At 41.2% G+C, this 15,842-nt stretch overlaps 1 protein-coding gene across 23 annotated transcripts in view; it reads right to left on the reverse strand.

The window, feature by feature from the left end:
• Positions 1–15,842, reverse strand: part of CLASP1 (cytoplasmic linker associated protein 1) — a 285,149-nt gene that overhangs the window by 148,748 nt on the left and 120,559 nt on the right. For 22 of the 23 annotated variants that reach the window (XM_014547896.1, XM_014547897.1, XM_014547893.1 and 19 more), the window contains 2 exons: positions 15,063–15,130; positions 2,169–2,321 (listed from right to left, as the gene is read on the reverse strand). In XM_014547896.1, coding sequence (XP_014403382.1) covers positions 2,169–2,321; positions 15,063–15,130 — 221 coding nt within the window. Of the gene's footprint in view, positions 1–2,168; positions 2,322–7,726; positions 7,788–15,062; positions 15,131–15,842 lie in introns of those variants that run through there. The other variant, XM_014547916.1, reaches the window with a different exon arrangement.

Here is a 15,842-nt window from a genome sequence, read left to right on the forward strand (position 1 = left end):
CCTCATTGATTCATATTGGTCCCTGTGAGTGCTTCTCTAGAGCTTCTTACCAGACACCTCTCTGGTGTTTGGTGTCCTGCTGGAACCCGCACAGAAAAGGGCTTTATGGACAACTCCTGGCAGCAGTACATGCATGCCAACCCCCGATGAACAATCACTCACACTGCATTTACAGGCCAGCTATGGACAGGTGACAGTCACGCACTGAGCTGGGATGCTCTGTGCCTGTTCTAGCACTAGGACTGGATCCCACTGAGCAGACAGGTCCTGAGTGCCTCCTCTGCGTAAGGCACTGCCCCACGTACCCACGAAGGGAAGAGGACTCCAAGACCTAAGGAATCTGACAAGAAGGAGCCAACAAGGAACTTCATGGCCATGGTGCTAGGCAAAATGGGGAAGAGATGAGGTCAGGGCCGAAGGGGAGACAGGGCTGGTGTCTCTGCTAGTTTACACAGCTGAGACTTTTGGAAGGAACGTCTGGGTGAAGGGTGGGAAGGAAATGAAGTGGTCTGATCAGGCAGAAATTTCTGAAACCTTATTTGTAGAATTGACACCACTCAAGAATAGATCAAGAAAAAGGAGTAGGAAGGCTGTTTGGCCGTAAGAGGAATGAAGTACTGATATATGCTACAACGTAGATGAACCTCAAAAACATGCTCAGTGAAAGAAGCCAGAGCAAAGATCTCATTCTCCAAAGAGCCAGCATAGGTAAAGTCTCAGGAACAAAATGCAGACTGTGGTGGCCAGGGGCTGGGGAGGAAGGGGAGCAATGGATAAAGAGTGTGGGGCTTTCTTTTGGGGTGAGGAAACTGTGTTGGAACTAGAAGTGGTAGGTGCACAATACTGTGAATATACTAAATGCCAATGAATTGTGACCTTTAAAATGGTTAATTTTATGCTATGTGAATTTAAGCTCAATAACAAAAATAAAAATTTTTACATGCACTCCCCTAAAAAAGTTAGAGGTCCACGCTCTCCAAGCAGACAGAGCTGCCGGCAGAGGCCCTGCAGTGCAGCGCGCCGCTCCGGTCCAGACTCCAGCACTCCAGGGCCAGTTGGGAGAGCAGCCAAGACCGGCAGGACGCGGCATGCGGGTGCTAACCTGGCTCCAGCTTTAACTCAGCACATCAGCAAGCTCAAAAGCCCAATGCTAACAGGAGCACGGTCTAAAACCAGTGGCCACATAATAGTTTAGAAGTAAAAAGTAGGAAATTTGCATATAAATGCACAATGTGACATCAAAATGAAAGTAGATAATGACTCAAACTGTCCAAATTCGGGGGTGGGAGGAGGGATCATGTGACATCAAAATGAAAGTAGATAATAAGGACTCAAACTGTCCAAATTCGGGGGTGGGAGGAGGGATTTAGGGAGGAAATCTTTGTAAATCAATTTTCAAGCCTCAAGGAACTAACCCCTCCGATTTACTTAATTTAATATCTATACTAATCTCACAAGGAATAATGCTACCTGGAGAAACAAAATACATTTTAAAGACAGAAGATACAATCTGACTTCCGGATAGTCTGTCTTGATAAATAAAAACTGGCTAAAAAGGCCCCATTTCAGACACCGCTAGATGCCAACAATCAACAAATGCTCTTCCTCCATCTCTTAGCTCCGCTTCCCGGGGTGTGGGCTTCATTCTCCTACAGCAGCGATTCTCAACCTGTGGGTCGCGACCCCTTTCACAGGGGTCGACTACGACCACTGGAAAACACATATATAATTACATATTGTTTTTGTGATTAATCACTATGCTTTAATTATGTTCAATTTGTAACAATGAAAATACATCCTGAATATCAGATATTTACATTACGATTCATAACAGTAGCAAAATTATAATTATGAAGTAGCAACGAAAATAATTTTATGGTTGGGGGTCACCACAACATGAGGAACTGTATTAAAGGGTTGCGGCATTAGGAAGGTAGAGAATCACTGTCCTACAGGCAATGCTTACCAAAAGGTGGCAACACAGCATCTCAAATTGACATCCCTCCAACTCCTCACCACCAACAGCACAGAAGTTAAAGAACGGCAGTAGAAACATATTGCAAGCGAGACTGCTTCACTTCTGAAGGACCCAGAGGCAAGTACCACGCACGTCTGGTTTCAAAAGCTTGCACAGCTGACCCCACAACGCCCCCCAGGGCTGGAATTACCTGAAGACTTAGACCCGAGAGTGGATGATCCAAACCGCCGGGTGGTCCCCATTCCAGCGTTTCTCCGTGAGCTTGGTGGAGCTTTGGATGATGTGGAACTGGCAGAGGAAGGTCTGTTACCATCCACAGAATCTTCATCATCAAAGTTTTTATCTGAAGAGTAAGCACAGAAATCACTGGGGTTTTTTTGTTGTGTTTTTTAAGAACTTTTTTACCTGAACTTCAAACATCTAGCCTTAGAGGTGAATAGCTTGCCTCCTCTTTTGGAATCTGAGTGCCTGTCCAGGGTCTGTCCAGGCCTCAGGTAAGTCCAGAATGCAGCAACACCATCCAGTTCACTCTCACTAATCTGGGACCCTCTCCGCCCATTTGGAAAATAGAAAACACACAAAGAAGAAAGCAATCTCTCGTAAGGCCACCACCTAGAAACATTTTAGCATGTTTCTGACCGTTCGGTCATGCAGTTTTAGATAATAGCTGGCATACCCTGCCGACACGGCTCAGGGGTTGAGTGTTGACCTATGAACCAGGAGGTCACGGCTGGATTCCCAGTCAGGGCACATGCCCAAGTTGTGGGCTCGATCCCCAGTGTGGGACGTGCAGGAGGCAGTCAATTGATTCTCTCTCATCACTGATGTTTCTATCTCTCTCTCCCTCTCCCTTCCTCTCTGAAATCAATAAAAATATACTTTTTTAAAAAAAGCATTGAACAGACTGTCAAACCTCAGAGGAAAGGGGGTGGCGGATAAGAGATCAACCAAAGGACTTGTATGTATGCCTATACGCATAAGCAATGGACACAGACAGTAGGGGGGTGAGGGCATGTGCTGGGAGGGCGGGGGTGGCCGGAGAGAGGTCAATGGGGGGAAAAGGAGACATATGTAATACTTTCAACAATAAAGAATTTAAATTTTAAAAAAAACACATAAAAATAAAAGCATATAATCCCACTACGGAACCTTTCTCAAAGAACAAAATTAATGCATGTATTAACATAATTAAATAGCTCAAATATTACAAGAAAATAAAATGAGAATAAAAGGCTTCTCTCCCACTCCACTATTAGTTTCCAGATTTTTGTTTTTAATTTTCTATTTTGGAACAGCACTCGAGCGACAGAACAGTTGTGAAGACAGCACAGAGTTCCCATTTACCCCACACACAGTCTCCCTACTATTAACATCTAATATTAGCAGTGCACTCTTGATACGTTATTATTAACTAAAATCCATCGTTTATTCAGAGTTCCTTCCTTTTCTCCTACTGTCCTTTATCTGTTCCAGATCCCACTAAGGATACCAAGCGACACGCAGTCATCACACCTCCCTCGGCTCCTCCAGGTTGTGAGTTCTCAGACTTCCTTGACAGCTTCCAGGAGTACTGGTAGGAGCGTTCACAGATATCCTTCAATCTGCAAATATTTACCTGATTTTTCCTTCATGGTTAGATCGAGTTTATGGGTTTGGGGAAGGAAAACTACAAGATAAAATACCACTCTCATCACATCACATCACATCACATCACATCACATTACATCACATCACATCAAGAGAACATGCCATCAACTAGCCTCCTGACATGGGCCTCGGTCCCCTAAGGGAGTGTGTGTCCGGCTGGCCGCACTGCCCTCTGGAGAAGCCGCTGTGCTCATCACACACAGCATGGGAGTTATGCTCTCCTCTGCTGGGCTGGAGAGCTACAAAGCTGACTGGGAGTAACTCCACATGGGAGAGTTGTCTTTTCTCCCTTGCTTACTGGTATGGACTCACCACTACTGAGTTTATACTTTGGGTAATAAGCCAATACTACTTTGTTTTATTGCTCAACTTGTTCCGGCTTTGACCGCTGAGAATCTTTCAGTTGAGGCCTGTGTCCCTTGGACACCCCCATGACTGCTTTTTGTTCTGTCTTGCTTGAGCAGGTCCTTACTTTCTGGCATCAAGATGTACCAGGCTCACTGGGTATGTTCCCTGCTCCAGCCCTAAAATCAGTCATTTCCCCATGAAGTCCTGTTGCTGTCGAAAACCCAGATCTGGGCTTATTACACACATGATTCTGCTTTTGTTTTTCTTTAGAGAGCTTTCCACATCTAAACAAAAACATCAATTATATCACTTTAAACACCCAGCCCAACTTTTCACCTCCCATTAGACCATGTAAAGGTGCCACAGTGAATGGTGTCCTGTATTTATGGACCAGGTCTTATGCCAGGCTAGCTATATGCACCCTCTCATTTACCCTCACAGTGGTGCAGGAATTACTATCCCCAACTTGTGTGGGAGAAAATCAAAGCTGAGAGACAAGCTATCAGAGCAGGTCACACACCACTCCTGCAGCCGCAGTGTGAGGGATTCCAGTCTACACTGCCCTGAAGTCACTTGCCCACTTATATCCACCCTCTAAGCCAGGGGTGGGCAAACTTTTTGACTCGAGGGCCACAATGGGTTCTTAAACTGGACCGGAGGGCCGGAACAAAAGCATGGATGGAGTGTTTGTGTGAACTAATATAAATTCAAAGTAAACATCATTACATAAAAGGGTACAGTCTTTTTTTTTTTTTTAGTTTTATTCATTTCAAACGGGCCGGATTCGGCCCGCGGGCCGTAGTTTGCCCACGGCTGCTCTAAGCACAAAAGCCACTTACAAGTACTGGTGACATTTTTTGGATGATTTACACCAGTCTGCACCAAACTGAGGACTGTAAGGAAAAACTTGTAATTAATCTTAGAGTTAAATTTAGTTCACTTTAAGGACTATCTTTTATTCCAAATTACATCTTTCTTATTTTTTATTGGTGTTAATAGTCCTTGTTTTATGAAAGAACAAGAGATAGGTGGGATTTTTGTTTTGTTATTGTTGTTGTTATATTTAGTAAAATTAAAGTTGGTCACCCTGTAGCAATCTCCCCCCCACACACACACACATGAAAGGGCGAGATCTCAAACCTGCGGACACGCGGCCCCCGCCCTTCCCCGCATTCTCAGTGAAGGGGCGGGGACTGCGCCCTCCATCTTACCCTGGGTCCTCCATTTTTGGGCAGGGCCATGTGCTCGGCAAAGGCTTCTTCCTGGAAGGAGCCTCTGCTAGCCACACCCAGGATTTCTCTGGACTAACCAATGATAATCAAGGGAAGTGCAATCCATCTCTATGACCACATCCTGTGTAATGAGACACCAACTCGCCCCTGGCCAATCGGCGGGGCCCACAGTCCCCTCTCCCGCCCTTACTCCACCCCCCTATAAAACTCCTGGTCCCATCAGGCTTCTCTCTCTCGGCCACTTGGCTTGCCGTTGTGTCGGTGAGTGTGGTGGACGGGGAGCTCGAGCTAGCTTGAAATAAAGGACTCTTTGCTTTTGCATTGGACTGGCTGGCTCCCTGGTGGGCTCTTGGGAATCTTGAAATCTGGGCATAACACACACACCCTGTTTTAAAAATTCAGCTCAGAAGTAAACGGCCTACAACAAAAACCTCCGTTTCTGAGAAAGCACACAAGGCCCCTGTTCATCTGCCCCTGCAGCATTACACCAAACGGATTTTGAAAACAAACTCGTCAGGTTTATAATACAATTTCCTCTCCCAGACTGCCTCCCTGGGAGCCCCTATCAACTGGCAAACAACTGATTAGGAAAACCACACTTCAAAGTGTCTAAAACTTGGTTATAGAGTACTAGTGCCTGTTTAATAATATCTCTTTGCATGCTTTCATTTCTTAATTATTCCCCAAGGCAGTGACTGAAAATGGTACAACGTCAGAAACAAAGACACGCTTTATCCCAGCAGTTTTGCTGAAGCTTGCCCACGGGTTTTGCTGAAAGGACTAAGACGTGAAAATGGTACAACATCAGAAACAAACAAAGACACGCTTTATCCCAGCAGTTTTGCTGAAGCTTGCCCACGGGTTTTGCTGAAAGGACTAAGACCTGAAAGGACTAAGACGACAAGGTCCCGGCCCGCTCTCTGTCCAGCACCAGCACAAGTAGAGAAAACCTGAAGCCTTCTGTACCCACGTTTAAAAGCTGCCCTGCCTACTCCTCAGGGGCTGCTGTGCGGATCATAACACAAAGACAAACAAAAGGCATTCAGGAAAGTGCTCTGAAAATACTAAAATACTCTACACTCAACTGTGGCAGAATCGTTGGTATTGTATTCTGCAGACTGCTAATGGTCTTTGTTAATCATGGCTTCATAAAGGAAAATTCAAATATGCCACAACCACAAAAATCAGCTTTTAAACCTTGTTTCCTACTACATTTGCAGCCACTTAAGGTAAAAGTTACCAATGCTTCTAAGCTTGCATTTCAAGGACACAATTTGAAAGGAATTATCAAGTGAAAAAGTCTTCATTTTAAATTCAGATCTACGGGCTCTCTCCATGGCTTTTAATACATTAGTTGACTTCCATAATTATTTTGCCCTGTCGTTTAAAAAATAATAACAAATACAACAACTTAAGACAAATGCTATAAGCAACACACTGTCAAATTGTCAAGTGAAGGTCTCTGAAAGAGGCCACTCCAGACAGGAGTGATTTAACCCTCCGGGCCAGGTGTTGATTTCCCACAGCAGCTTAACCTGAATACAGGATAATGTCATGAGGGAGGAAATGAAAAGAAATACCATCACTCTATGCTTTAAATTCCCAGTGTGAAAACACAACTAATAAGCAGAAATGCGTATCTTCCAATATGACCACTTTCTGCAAACTGAACCAAATTTAGTGTAAGGAGATAAATACACACCTTCACAATCCCCTACAAAATAAACACAGCAAATTTACTCAGCATAGTACCTGTATAGTGGCAGAGTCTCTGTTATTACATCTTGTTTCAGTTGCAGGGTATGGCAATATCCTTCAGAGACAACAAATTCAAAGCCTGCCAGGAAGACCATCCCAGAGGAAAGCAAGACAGCGGAGCAGGTGTCCCCATCACACCAAGCCCACTCTCCTTCAAACGCGAACCTGGTTCGCAGGGAGTCCTTCCAAGGCATAGGTAAGACCTCCCTGTGAAGACTGAAGACTACTCAACAAGGTTTTCTGAAAACAATACTTCTTTAGTAGTTTTTCGGTTCCACTTTTGCATTTTTAAAATGCAAGTCTTTAAAAGGGAAGGAAAAATTGTATAAACTGATTCTCAAGAAGAAAGGCAGCACCCGTCACGGCGGTAATTCCCTGTGTCTCCCTCTACCCACAGCTAAAAACCTGGCATTTCTAGCCACTAGATTCCTTTCAGGACAGCTTATTCCTACTGACAAATGTATTGCAATTGTAAAGTAACTCCACATACCGCGAGTACAAGAGCAGAAAGAAATTAAAAGTACATGGAACCCAGAGGCTGAGGAAAACTCAGCAATCTGGTTTTACTGTATCTACTTCCTCTCTGGTCCTCAAAGGTTAACGTGAACGTATCTGTAGGTTTCACCGTTTTCCCTGCCTAAATGCAAATGTTCATGGCAATTATTTTCCTAAGTTTCAGCCACAATATTTAAAATCTTAAATATTTACATACTGTATTTATTTCCTAAACAGCAAGATTTCAGAATGTACTAGAAGAGCCTACCTTTCCCAGTAGTCATGTTTGTCAGGGATCTTGGTACAAATAAAAACAGTGCTCTGAAAGCTGTATCTACCCACAGCAACTTGCATCAGCAAGCTCCCCACCCACAGCCTTCTGCAGTGTGATCTAGCACCACGGACAACTGCACCCTATTCCAAAATAAAAGCCTAGACTATATCTAACAGTGGTTTTTTAAAAGGGGTGGGGGGAGAAGGTTGGGTGGGAGGTGAACCTTTCCATCTGACTTTACTCATGTAAGACAGCCTTCTTTAAAACTAGTTTTTAAAAAAATTTAACGAATTATCTGACTTTTCCTCTTGAAAACAGAGAAGAACATTACAAACATAAACCTTAAATAAGAACAATGTCAAAAAGCAATCTTATTTCCACACAGAAGAGAAAGCAAACTGTCAGCTGTAGCTTAGGCTGGTCTCAGAAACTGTCACCCCCCGGCTGTGTTAGGCGGTCTTCCGAGCACAGCACACTTGCCAGCTTTCTACCAGCTTATCCCTGAGCCTGTGACCATGGGGACACTTTCCTAAGACACTGAACCAGAATCCCACACCTTGGAACATGCAGAGTCCAATAGACAAGCATGGGAGGGCCTTGGAACCCTTAGCAGCATTGTTTTTAAATAAATGTTTTTATTTCAGAGAGGAAGGGAGAGGGAGAGAGACAGAAACGTCAATGATGAGAGAGAATCACCGATCAGCTGCCTCCTGCACACCCCTTACTGGGGATTGAGCCTGCAACCTGGGCTTGTGCCCTGGGCCTGAATCGAACCCGGGACCCTTCAGTCCACAGGCCAACGCTCTATCCACTAACCCAAACCAGCTGGCATCAGCACTGTTTTAAAGACTATGCAAAATAATGAATGCTTGGCTTTTTAATAAAACAATAGGCAATAAATTCACTTTTAAGTGAATGCTCTTGTGGATGAAAAAGGGGCCACATACTAAACATGACAAGCTCAGGAGAGGCCTGCATGACAGCCTTACAAACTCAGAGACCACAAGTAGCCATATGGGATGGTCTGGAATTCAAACTTCCTAATGAAAAGCAAGTCATGGTGAGTAGTCCTATCCTAGGCTGGCATCTTCCTTGACAAAGGTCAATCTTTACCTTAACTGAGCCTGTCAACTGTCTTTTTGCAGCTAAGATAACATACCTTTGGAATGAATGCCTGAGAAACCCCTTTTTCCAGACTCCTCAGAGCACAATCTCCCACCAAAGCACCAGACCACGGAACCCTCATTGCTATCTTGTTCCCCCAATACCATCTCTATGTGCTATACTGTTAACTGTTAACTATACTATACCTACCAATGCAAAAGAAGTGTCTCTCTTTATTTCACTTTGTATCTAATCCCCACTTTCCTTTCTCCCACCACCCTAATCTACCACCAATGAAGGTCGTGTCTTTCTCTTTGATTCTGATGTATAAAATAAGGTGCATTCTCTGGAGCATTTTCTCATTCTGTTGAGATTTTGCTCCCCAGCAATTATCATCAGTTTGGCTCAAATAAAATCATAAAAATTCTTATGGGTTTGGATGTTCCTTATGTTGACACTACACTGGGCAACAATTCAGATCTTACCTAACAATTAATCATTGGTCTATTTGTTATCAGACTTGCACAAGTATTTCTCATTTCCAACAACTTAAAAAGATATGCAACATTTTTCAAATTATAAAAATTTTCAGTAAGAAAACATTAGGTAGGATGCATTTGGCAGTAAAATGATAAACTAGATATATTCATGTACAAAGGCCAATTGATTATCTTTTATCTAGTTTATAGTTTTGTTGGCAAATAAATATTTTGTCTTTTTCTTTGGCTTTCTAGTTGTAGGACTTCCATTCAGCCAGATTTCAGGCAATTCTGAATGATGAAATGTTCATGGATTTACCAGTATGATATTTTCATTCTTTCCTCATAAACATGTTAGCTTTGCTTATTAAACTCAACAACATGAACATATTTAACCAAATTAATGTCCATGGGCCTCGCTTCAGTCAAATCCAATTAAAGATCATGAAGTGGCTGTGGATGAAGGACACTAACCAGTCTTTAATAACTGGCTCTTCCATGCTGAAAACCAAGTTCCCCGTGAACATAAACGTATCTGCATGATTGAAAGAACAAAAGCTTAAATAGAAAATAATTTGCTTTCAAAACCCAAGGAAAGAAAAACTGTAATTTTTGCTTCAAGGAGTTTGCTAATTATCTAGAGATGGGAAAAAAAGAGAAACATCTATAAAACAATGTATTTTTAACTCCCATATTCTTGCCAGTCAAAGCTGAAAGACCTTAGGGGTAACCTAGCAACAAAAAAAAGAACCATTCAAGTATGAAGTATTCTATTACAGATAGGACTAATTGCTACTCAGCTGTTTTTTACTTGTTGATTTAGTCACAATTCTTACACTTTATATAAATATGACCAATTACACATCTTAGAAAGCAATTTGAATATGTCAAGAAATACAACCAAGGATGAAACTCATTTCTTCCCTAAAAGTATTGCTATTACATTAATAGTTTCTTTCAACTTAGCTCAAATCCAGGGCTTTTGTTACCTATTCAAAAAAGCATTATTATCGGAGAACTGAGATGGCAGCGTAGGTAAATGCCAGTACTCGCTGCCTCTTTCAACCACATCAAAATTACAGCTAAAATACAGAAAAGCCATCATTCATAACCGCCTGAAATCTGGTTGAATGGAAGTCCTACAACTAGAAAGGTAAAGAAGAAAGCACACTGAGACTGGTAGGAGGGGCAGAGGCGTGGAACAGGCTAGTCCGACACCCACGTGTGGCATGTTTTTTGTTTTGTTTTGTTAAATATATTTTATTGATTTCAGAGAGGAAGGGAGAGAAGTGAGAGAAACATCAATGATGAGAGAGAATCGTTGATGGGCTGCCTCCAGCACACCACACACTGGGGATCGAGCCCACAACCCAAGCATGTGCCCCTGACCAGAATCAAACCTGGGACCCTTCAGTCCGCAGGTTGACACTCTATCCATTGAGCCAAACTGGCTAGGGCTTTTTTTTAAATTTCAGAGAGGAAGAGAGAGGGCGAGAGAGGGAGAGAAACATCAACGATGAGAGAGAATCACTGATGGGACGCGTGGCATGTTTTTAATCAGAAGGGATATCTCCCCTGCCAAGGCCTCCCATAAGGAACAAGGGGTTCCCAGCCCAACACCAGACCCCTAGCCCAGGGTTCCAAATCTGGGAAGAGAAGTCCACGTATCTTCAGGCTGTAAAAACCAGCCAGATTATAGTTGAGTGACAATGGAGGCTGTTGGAGTCCCAGGTATTCCTCTTAAAAGCCACTCTACCAATTCCAGGAGCCATAACAGCTCTACCCAATATATAAACACAAAAACAAGGAAGCAGTCAAAATGCAGAGACAAAGAAACATGTCACAAATGAAAGAACGAAAGAAATCTCCAGAAAGAGAAATAAATGAAATGGAAGCAAGCAAACTACTGGATACAGAGTTCAAAACAATGGTATAAGGCAGTGATGGTGAACCTTTTGAGCTTGGCGTGTCAGCATTTTGAAAAACCCTAACTTAACTCTGGTGCCGTGTCACATATAGAAATTTTTTGATATTTGCAACCATAGTAAAACAAAGATTTATATTTTTGATATTTATTTTATATATTTAAATGCCATTTAACAAAGAAAAATCAACCAAAAAAAATGAGTTCGCGTGTCACCTCTGACACGCGTGTCACAGGTTGTTCGCCAACACTGGTAGTATAAGGTTGCTCAAGAATCATGATAATTTCAAAGACATGAAAAAGGACTGGTAAAAATGAAGGATACACTAACTGAAATGAAGAATAATTTACAGAGAATCAACAGTAGAGTAGATGAAGTCAAGAATCAAATAAGTGATTTGGAATATAAGGAAGCAAAAAACAGCCCTAACTGGTTTGGCTCAGTGGATAGAGCATCGGCCTGCGGACTCAAGGGTCCCAGGTTCGATTCTGGTCAAGGGCATGTACCTTGGTTGCGGGTACATCCCCAGTGGGGAGTGTGCAGGAAGCAGCTGATCGATGTTTCTCTCTCATTGATGTTTCTAACTCTCTATCCCTCTCCCTTCCTCTCTGTAAAAAATCAATAAAATATATTTAAAAAAATAAAAAATAAAAAAATAAAAAAAAAGGAAGCAAAAAACACCCAATCAGAACAGCAACAAGAAAAAAGAATCCGAAAAAGTGAGGACAGGGTAGGGAGCTTCTGAAACAACTTCAAGCGTACCAACATTCATATCATGGGGTTTTCGGAAGGAGAACAGAAAGAGCAAGAAATTGAAAATACACTGAAAAAATAATGACAGAAACCTTCCCTATTGGTGAAGGAAATAGACATACAAGTCCAGAAAGCACACAGTCCCAAAGAAGAGGAACCCAAAGAGGCCCGAATCAAGATACATCATAATTAAAGTGCAAAAGGTTAAAGACAGAAAGAATCTTAAAAGCAGCAAGAGAGAAGCCATTACCTACAAGGGGAGCTCCCATAAGATTTCCAGCTGATTTCTCAACAGAAACCTTGCAGGCCAGAAGGGATTGGCAAGAAATATTCAAAATGATGAAAAGCAAGGACCTATAACCAAGATTACTCTACCCAGCAAAGCTATCATTTAGAATCAAAGGACAGCTAAACAGCTTCCCAGACTAAAGGAATTTATCACCATTAAACCAATATCATATGAATGTTAAAGGGTCTTCTCTAAGAAGAATATAAAAAATATGAACAGTAGAATGGTAATAAATACATATCTATCAACAATTAAATCTAAAAAATAAAATAAACAAACAAGCAGGACAGAAACAGAATCACAGATACAGAGAACATTTTGACTGTTGCCAGATGGGAGGGGGGTTGTGGGATAGGTGAAAAAGATGAAGGGATTAAGAAGTACAAATTGGGCCCTAACCGGTTTGGCTCAGTGGACAGAGCATCAGCCTGCGGACTCAAGGGTCCCAAGTTCGATTCCGGTCAAGGGCATGTACCTTGGTTGCAGGCACATCCCCAGTAGGGGATGCGCAAGAGGCAGCTGATCAATGTTTCTCTCTCATCGATGTTTCTAACTCTCTATCCTTCTCCCTTTCTCTCTGTAGAAAATCAATAAAATATATTTTTAAAAAAAGTATAAATTGGTTGTTATAGAATAGTCACAGGGATGTAAAGTACAGCATAAGGAATACTGTCAATAACAGTCTAATAACTCTGCATAGTGTCAGATGGGTGCAGGATTTATCAGGATGATCACGTATTAAGTATGTAATATCTAATTGCTGGGGTGTACGCCTGAGACTAATATAATAGTGTATGTCACCTGTGATTGAAAATAAAAAATTACTTTAGAAATAAATAAAGGGAATTAGAAAATAAGAAATAAAAGGAATTAATAAAAGCATTTTTAGGACAGTTTAAGCATTTTATAAGAAACATGCTATCAAAAGACAAATTCTTTATTGATAATGATAGGTACATAGCCGAGTGTAAGTCAAAAGGCCTGGATTGGGTTCTGGCTTTGCCCTTCCTTACATGGGGGAAATCACTCAAACTTCTTGACAATCTCAAGATATTCAAAATTTGAAAGTTCTGCTATGATTTCAGATCCCCAGCAACCTGAAATAGCTATGATGCAATGAGGTATCCAGAGTATAAAAAAATTCTTGTTCACAATTGTCCCTTTGATGACTTTATTTACACAGTAATTCACTCTTTTCTTTTCTTTCCCTTCTGTAATCACAAGAATTATCCCTTGTCCTCAAATATCATTACAAGCTACAATAAACTGAATACAAATACTAGACAATGGGTCAGAACTCAAGTCTCAGTTATTATTTTATTTATTCAACCTACCACATGCCAGGGACTTTGTGAGGCATTAAGGATAAAGGAATAAAACAAAGTTCTTGCCCTCATGAATAAAAATGTTTTGTAGTGATATGCACTAAGAAGGTAAGTCAAGCAGGATGAAGGCAGAGAGAGTTCCCTTAGAAAACTGGGTGTGCTATTCCAGGTGGCCTTTGTAATGAAGTGATACTACAGCCAAGATCTGGATGGAATGAGGAAGACAGCCATGATGACACAGAGGGCATAAATGTTTCGAGCAGAAGGATTCATAAGCACGGAGGCCCTAGAGCAGTGGTTCTCAACCTTCCTAATGCCGCGACCCTTTAATACAGTTCCTCATGTTGTGGTGACCCCCAACCATAAAATTATTTTCGTTGCTACTTCATAACTGTAATTTTGCTACTGTTATGAATCGTAATGTAAATATCTGATATGCAGGATGTATTTTCATTGTTACAAATTGAACATAATTAAAGCATAGTGATTAATCACAAAAACAATATGTAATTATATATGTGTTTTCCGATGGTCTTAGGCGACCCCTGTGAAAGGGTCAGTGATACTACAGCCAAGATCTGGATGGAATGAGGAAGACAGCCATGATGACACAGAGGGCATAAATGTTTCGAGCAGAAGGATTCATAAGCACGGAGGCCCTAGAGCAGTGGTTCTCAACCTTCCTAATGCCGCGACCCTTTAATACAGTTCCTCATGTTGTGGTGACCCCCAACCATAAAATTATTTTTGTTGCTACTTCATAACTATAATTTTGCTACTGTTATGAATCATAATGTAAATATTTGATATGCAGGATGTATTTTTATTGTTCGCGACCCACAGAGAAGCTTAGAATGTTCAAAATCAGAAAGGCCAATGGAATGGCAGCCGAGAGAACTTTGGGGAAGAACCAAACAAGATGTCATCAGAATGGTGATCAGCACCGGACCACGCAGGGCCTGGAGGGCCATGATGACCCACTGAACTGTCGTCTCTATGTGATGGGAAGCGTCTGGAGGATTTTGAAGAGGGAATTAACATCGCTTAAGTTACATTCTAAAAGGATTACTCTGATTGCTGTGTGAAAAATAAACTTTAGGTGCAGTGATAGACTAAAATTAAGAATATTGGTTAGGCTAACACAAGAGCTCAGGTAAATTACAATGACGGCTTTCACTAAGAGAAAAGTAGCTGCTACAGTGAGAACCATTGGGATTCTAGGTGTATTTTTAAAAGTAAAGCCAACAGGAACAGCTGATGAAGTCAAGGCATGTTATGAAAGAATGTCAATGACACATCCATAGTTTTTGGCTTCAAAAGTGAGTAAATGGAAATTAAGTCTTAAGACCTAGAAACTCTTATCAAGACATTAAATTCAACTGCTCAGAAATAGCATAAGCATTGCTGACATAAAACTGACAAAGCAAAAACAGAATGACTGCTTTCTCTACTCACCATTTGTAGATTGTATCATATTTCCAGATTTTTGGACTTCATCAAATTTTGTAAAAATTAAATTCAACCTGTATGAATGAAAAAATATAAATTATTAACCATCACTGAAAAAACAGTAATACAAACCCACCTAATAACAAAGACAGTGACTATAATAATAACAACATCAACAACACTTACTATAGGTCAAGCACTGACCTGAGGGCTCTAACTGACAGATCTTGTTTAAACCTTGTAACAGCCTTATATGGGATTATTACCATCCCCATTTTACAGATCAAGAAATCAAGAACCCCACAGCTTGCATAGGTGACACAGTTGGGGTGGAGATTTCAGCCCTGAGATTAAGAATCCAGAGCTCGTCCTCTCAGACATTATATTAAATTTATTGATCTATACAAAATGAATATACACTATGAAAAGCATATATTTCTGCCTAAGCACAGACTGCTAATTACTTAGGATAAAGATTTGTAAAATGCTCTAAATATTACAAAGGCTTTTCTTTTCGGTGATTTATGCTTAATTTTAAAATGCTATAAATAATTTATCTACAAACATTGTAACTGGGTAATCTTCATCTTTAAAAAAAAGCAATATGACATTAATTTTTTATTAGTAGATCATTTTCACCTTGACATTTAAATTGAAGCAAAACTCAGTATTCTGAGTGACACCAAAAATTAGAGGAAAGTTGGGGGTGGGGGGGTCACGAAAAAAGAGGCTTTCCCAAGCAAACACAGATACATTTGAATAAGTATAAAGGTTAAGATACCAAGG

The sequence above is a fragment of the Myotis brandtii genome, unplaced genomic scaffold (genome assembly GCF_000412655.1).
Source record: "Myotis brandtii unplaced genomic scaffold, ASM41265v1 scaffold488, whole genome shotgun sequence".
NCBI lineage: Eukaryota > Metazoa > Chordata > Mammalia > Chiroptera > Vespertilionidae > Myotis > Myotis brandtii.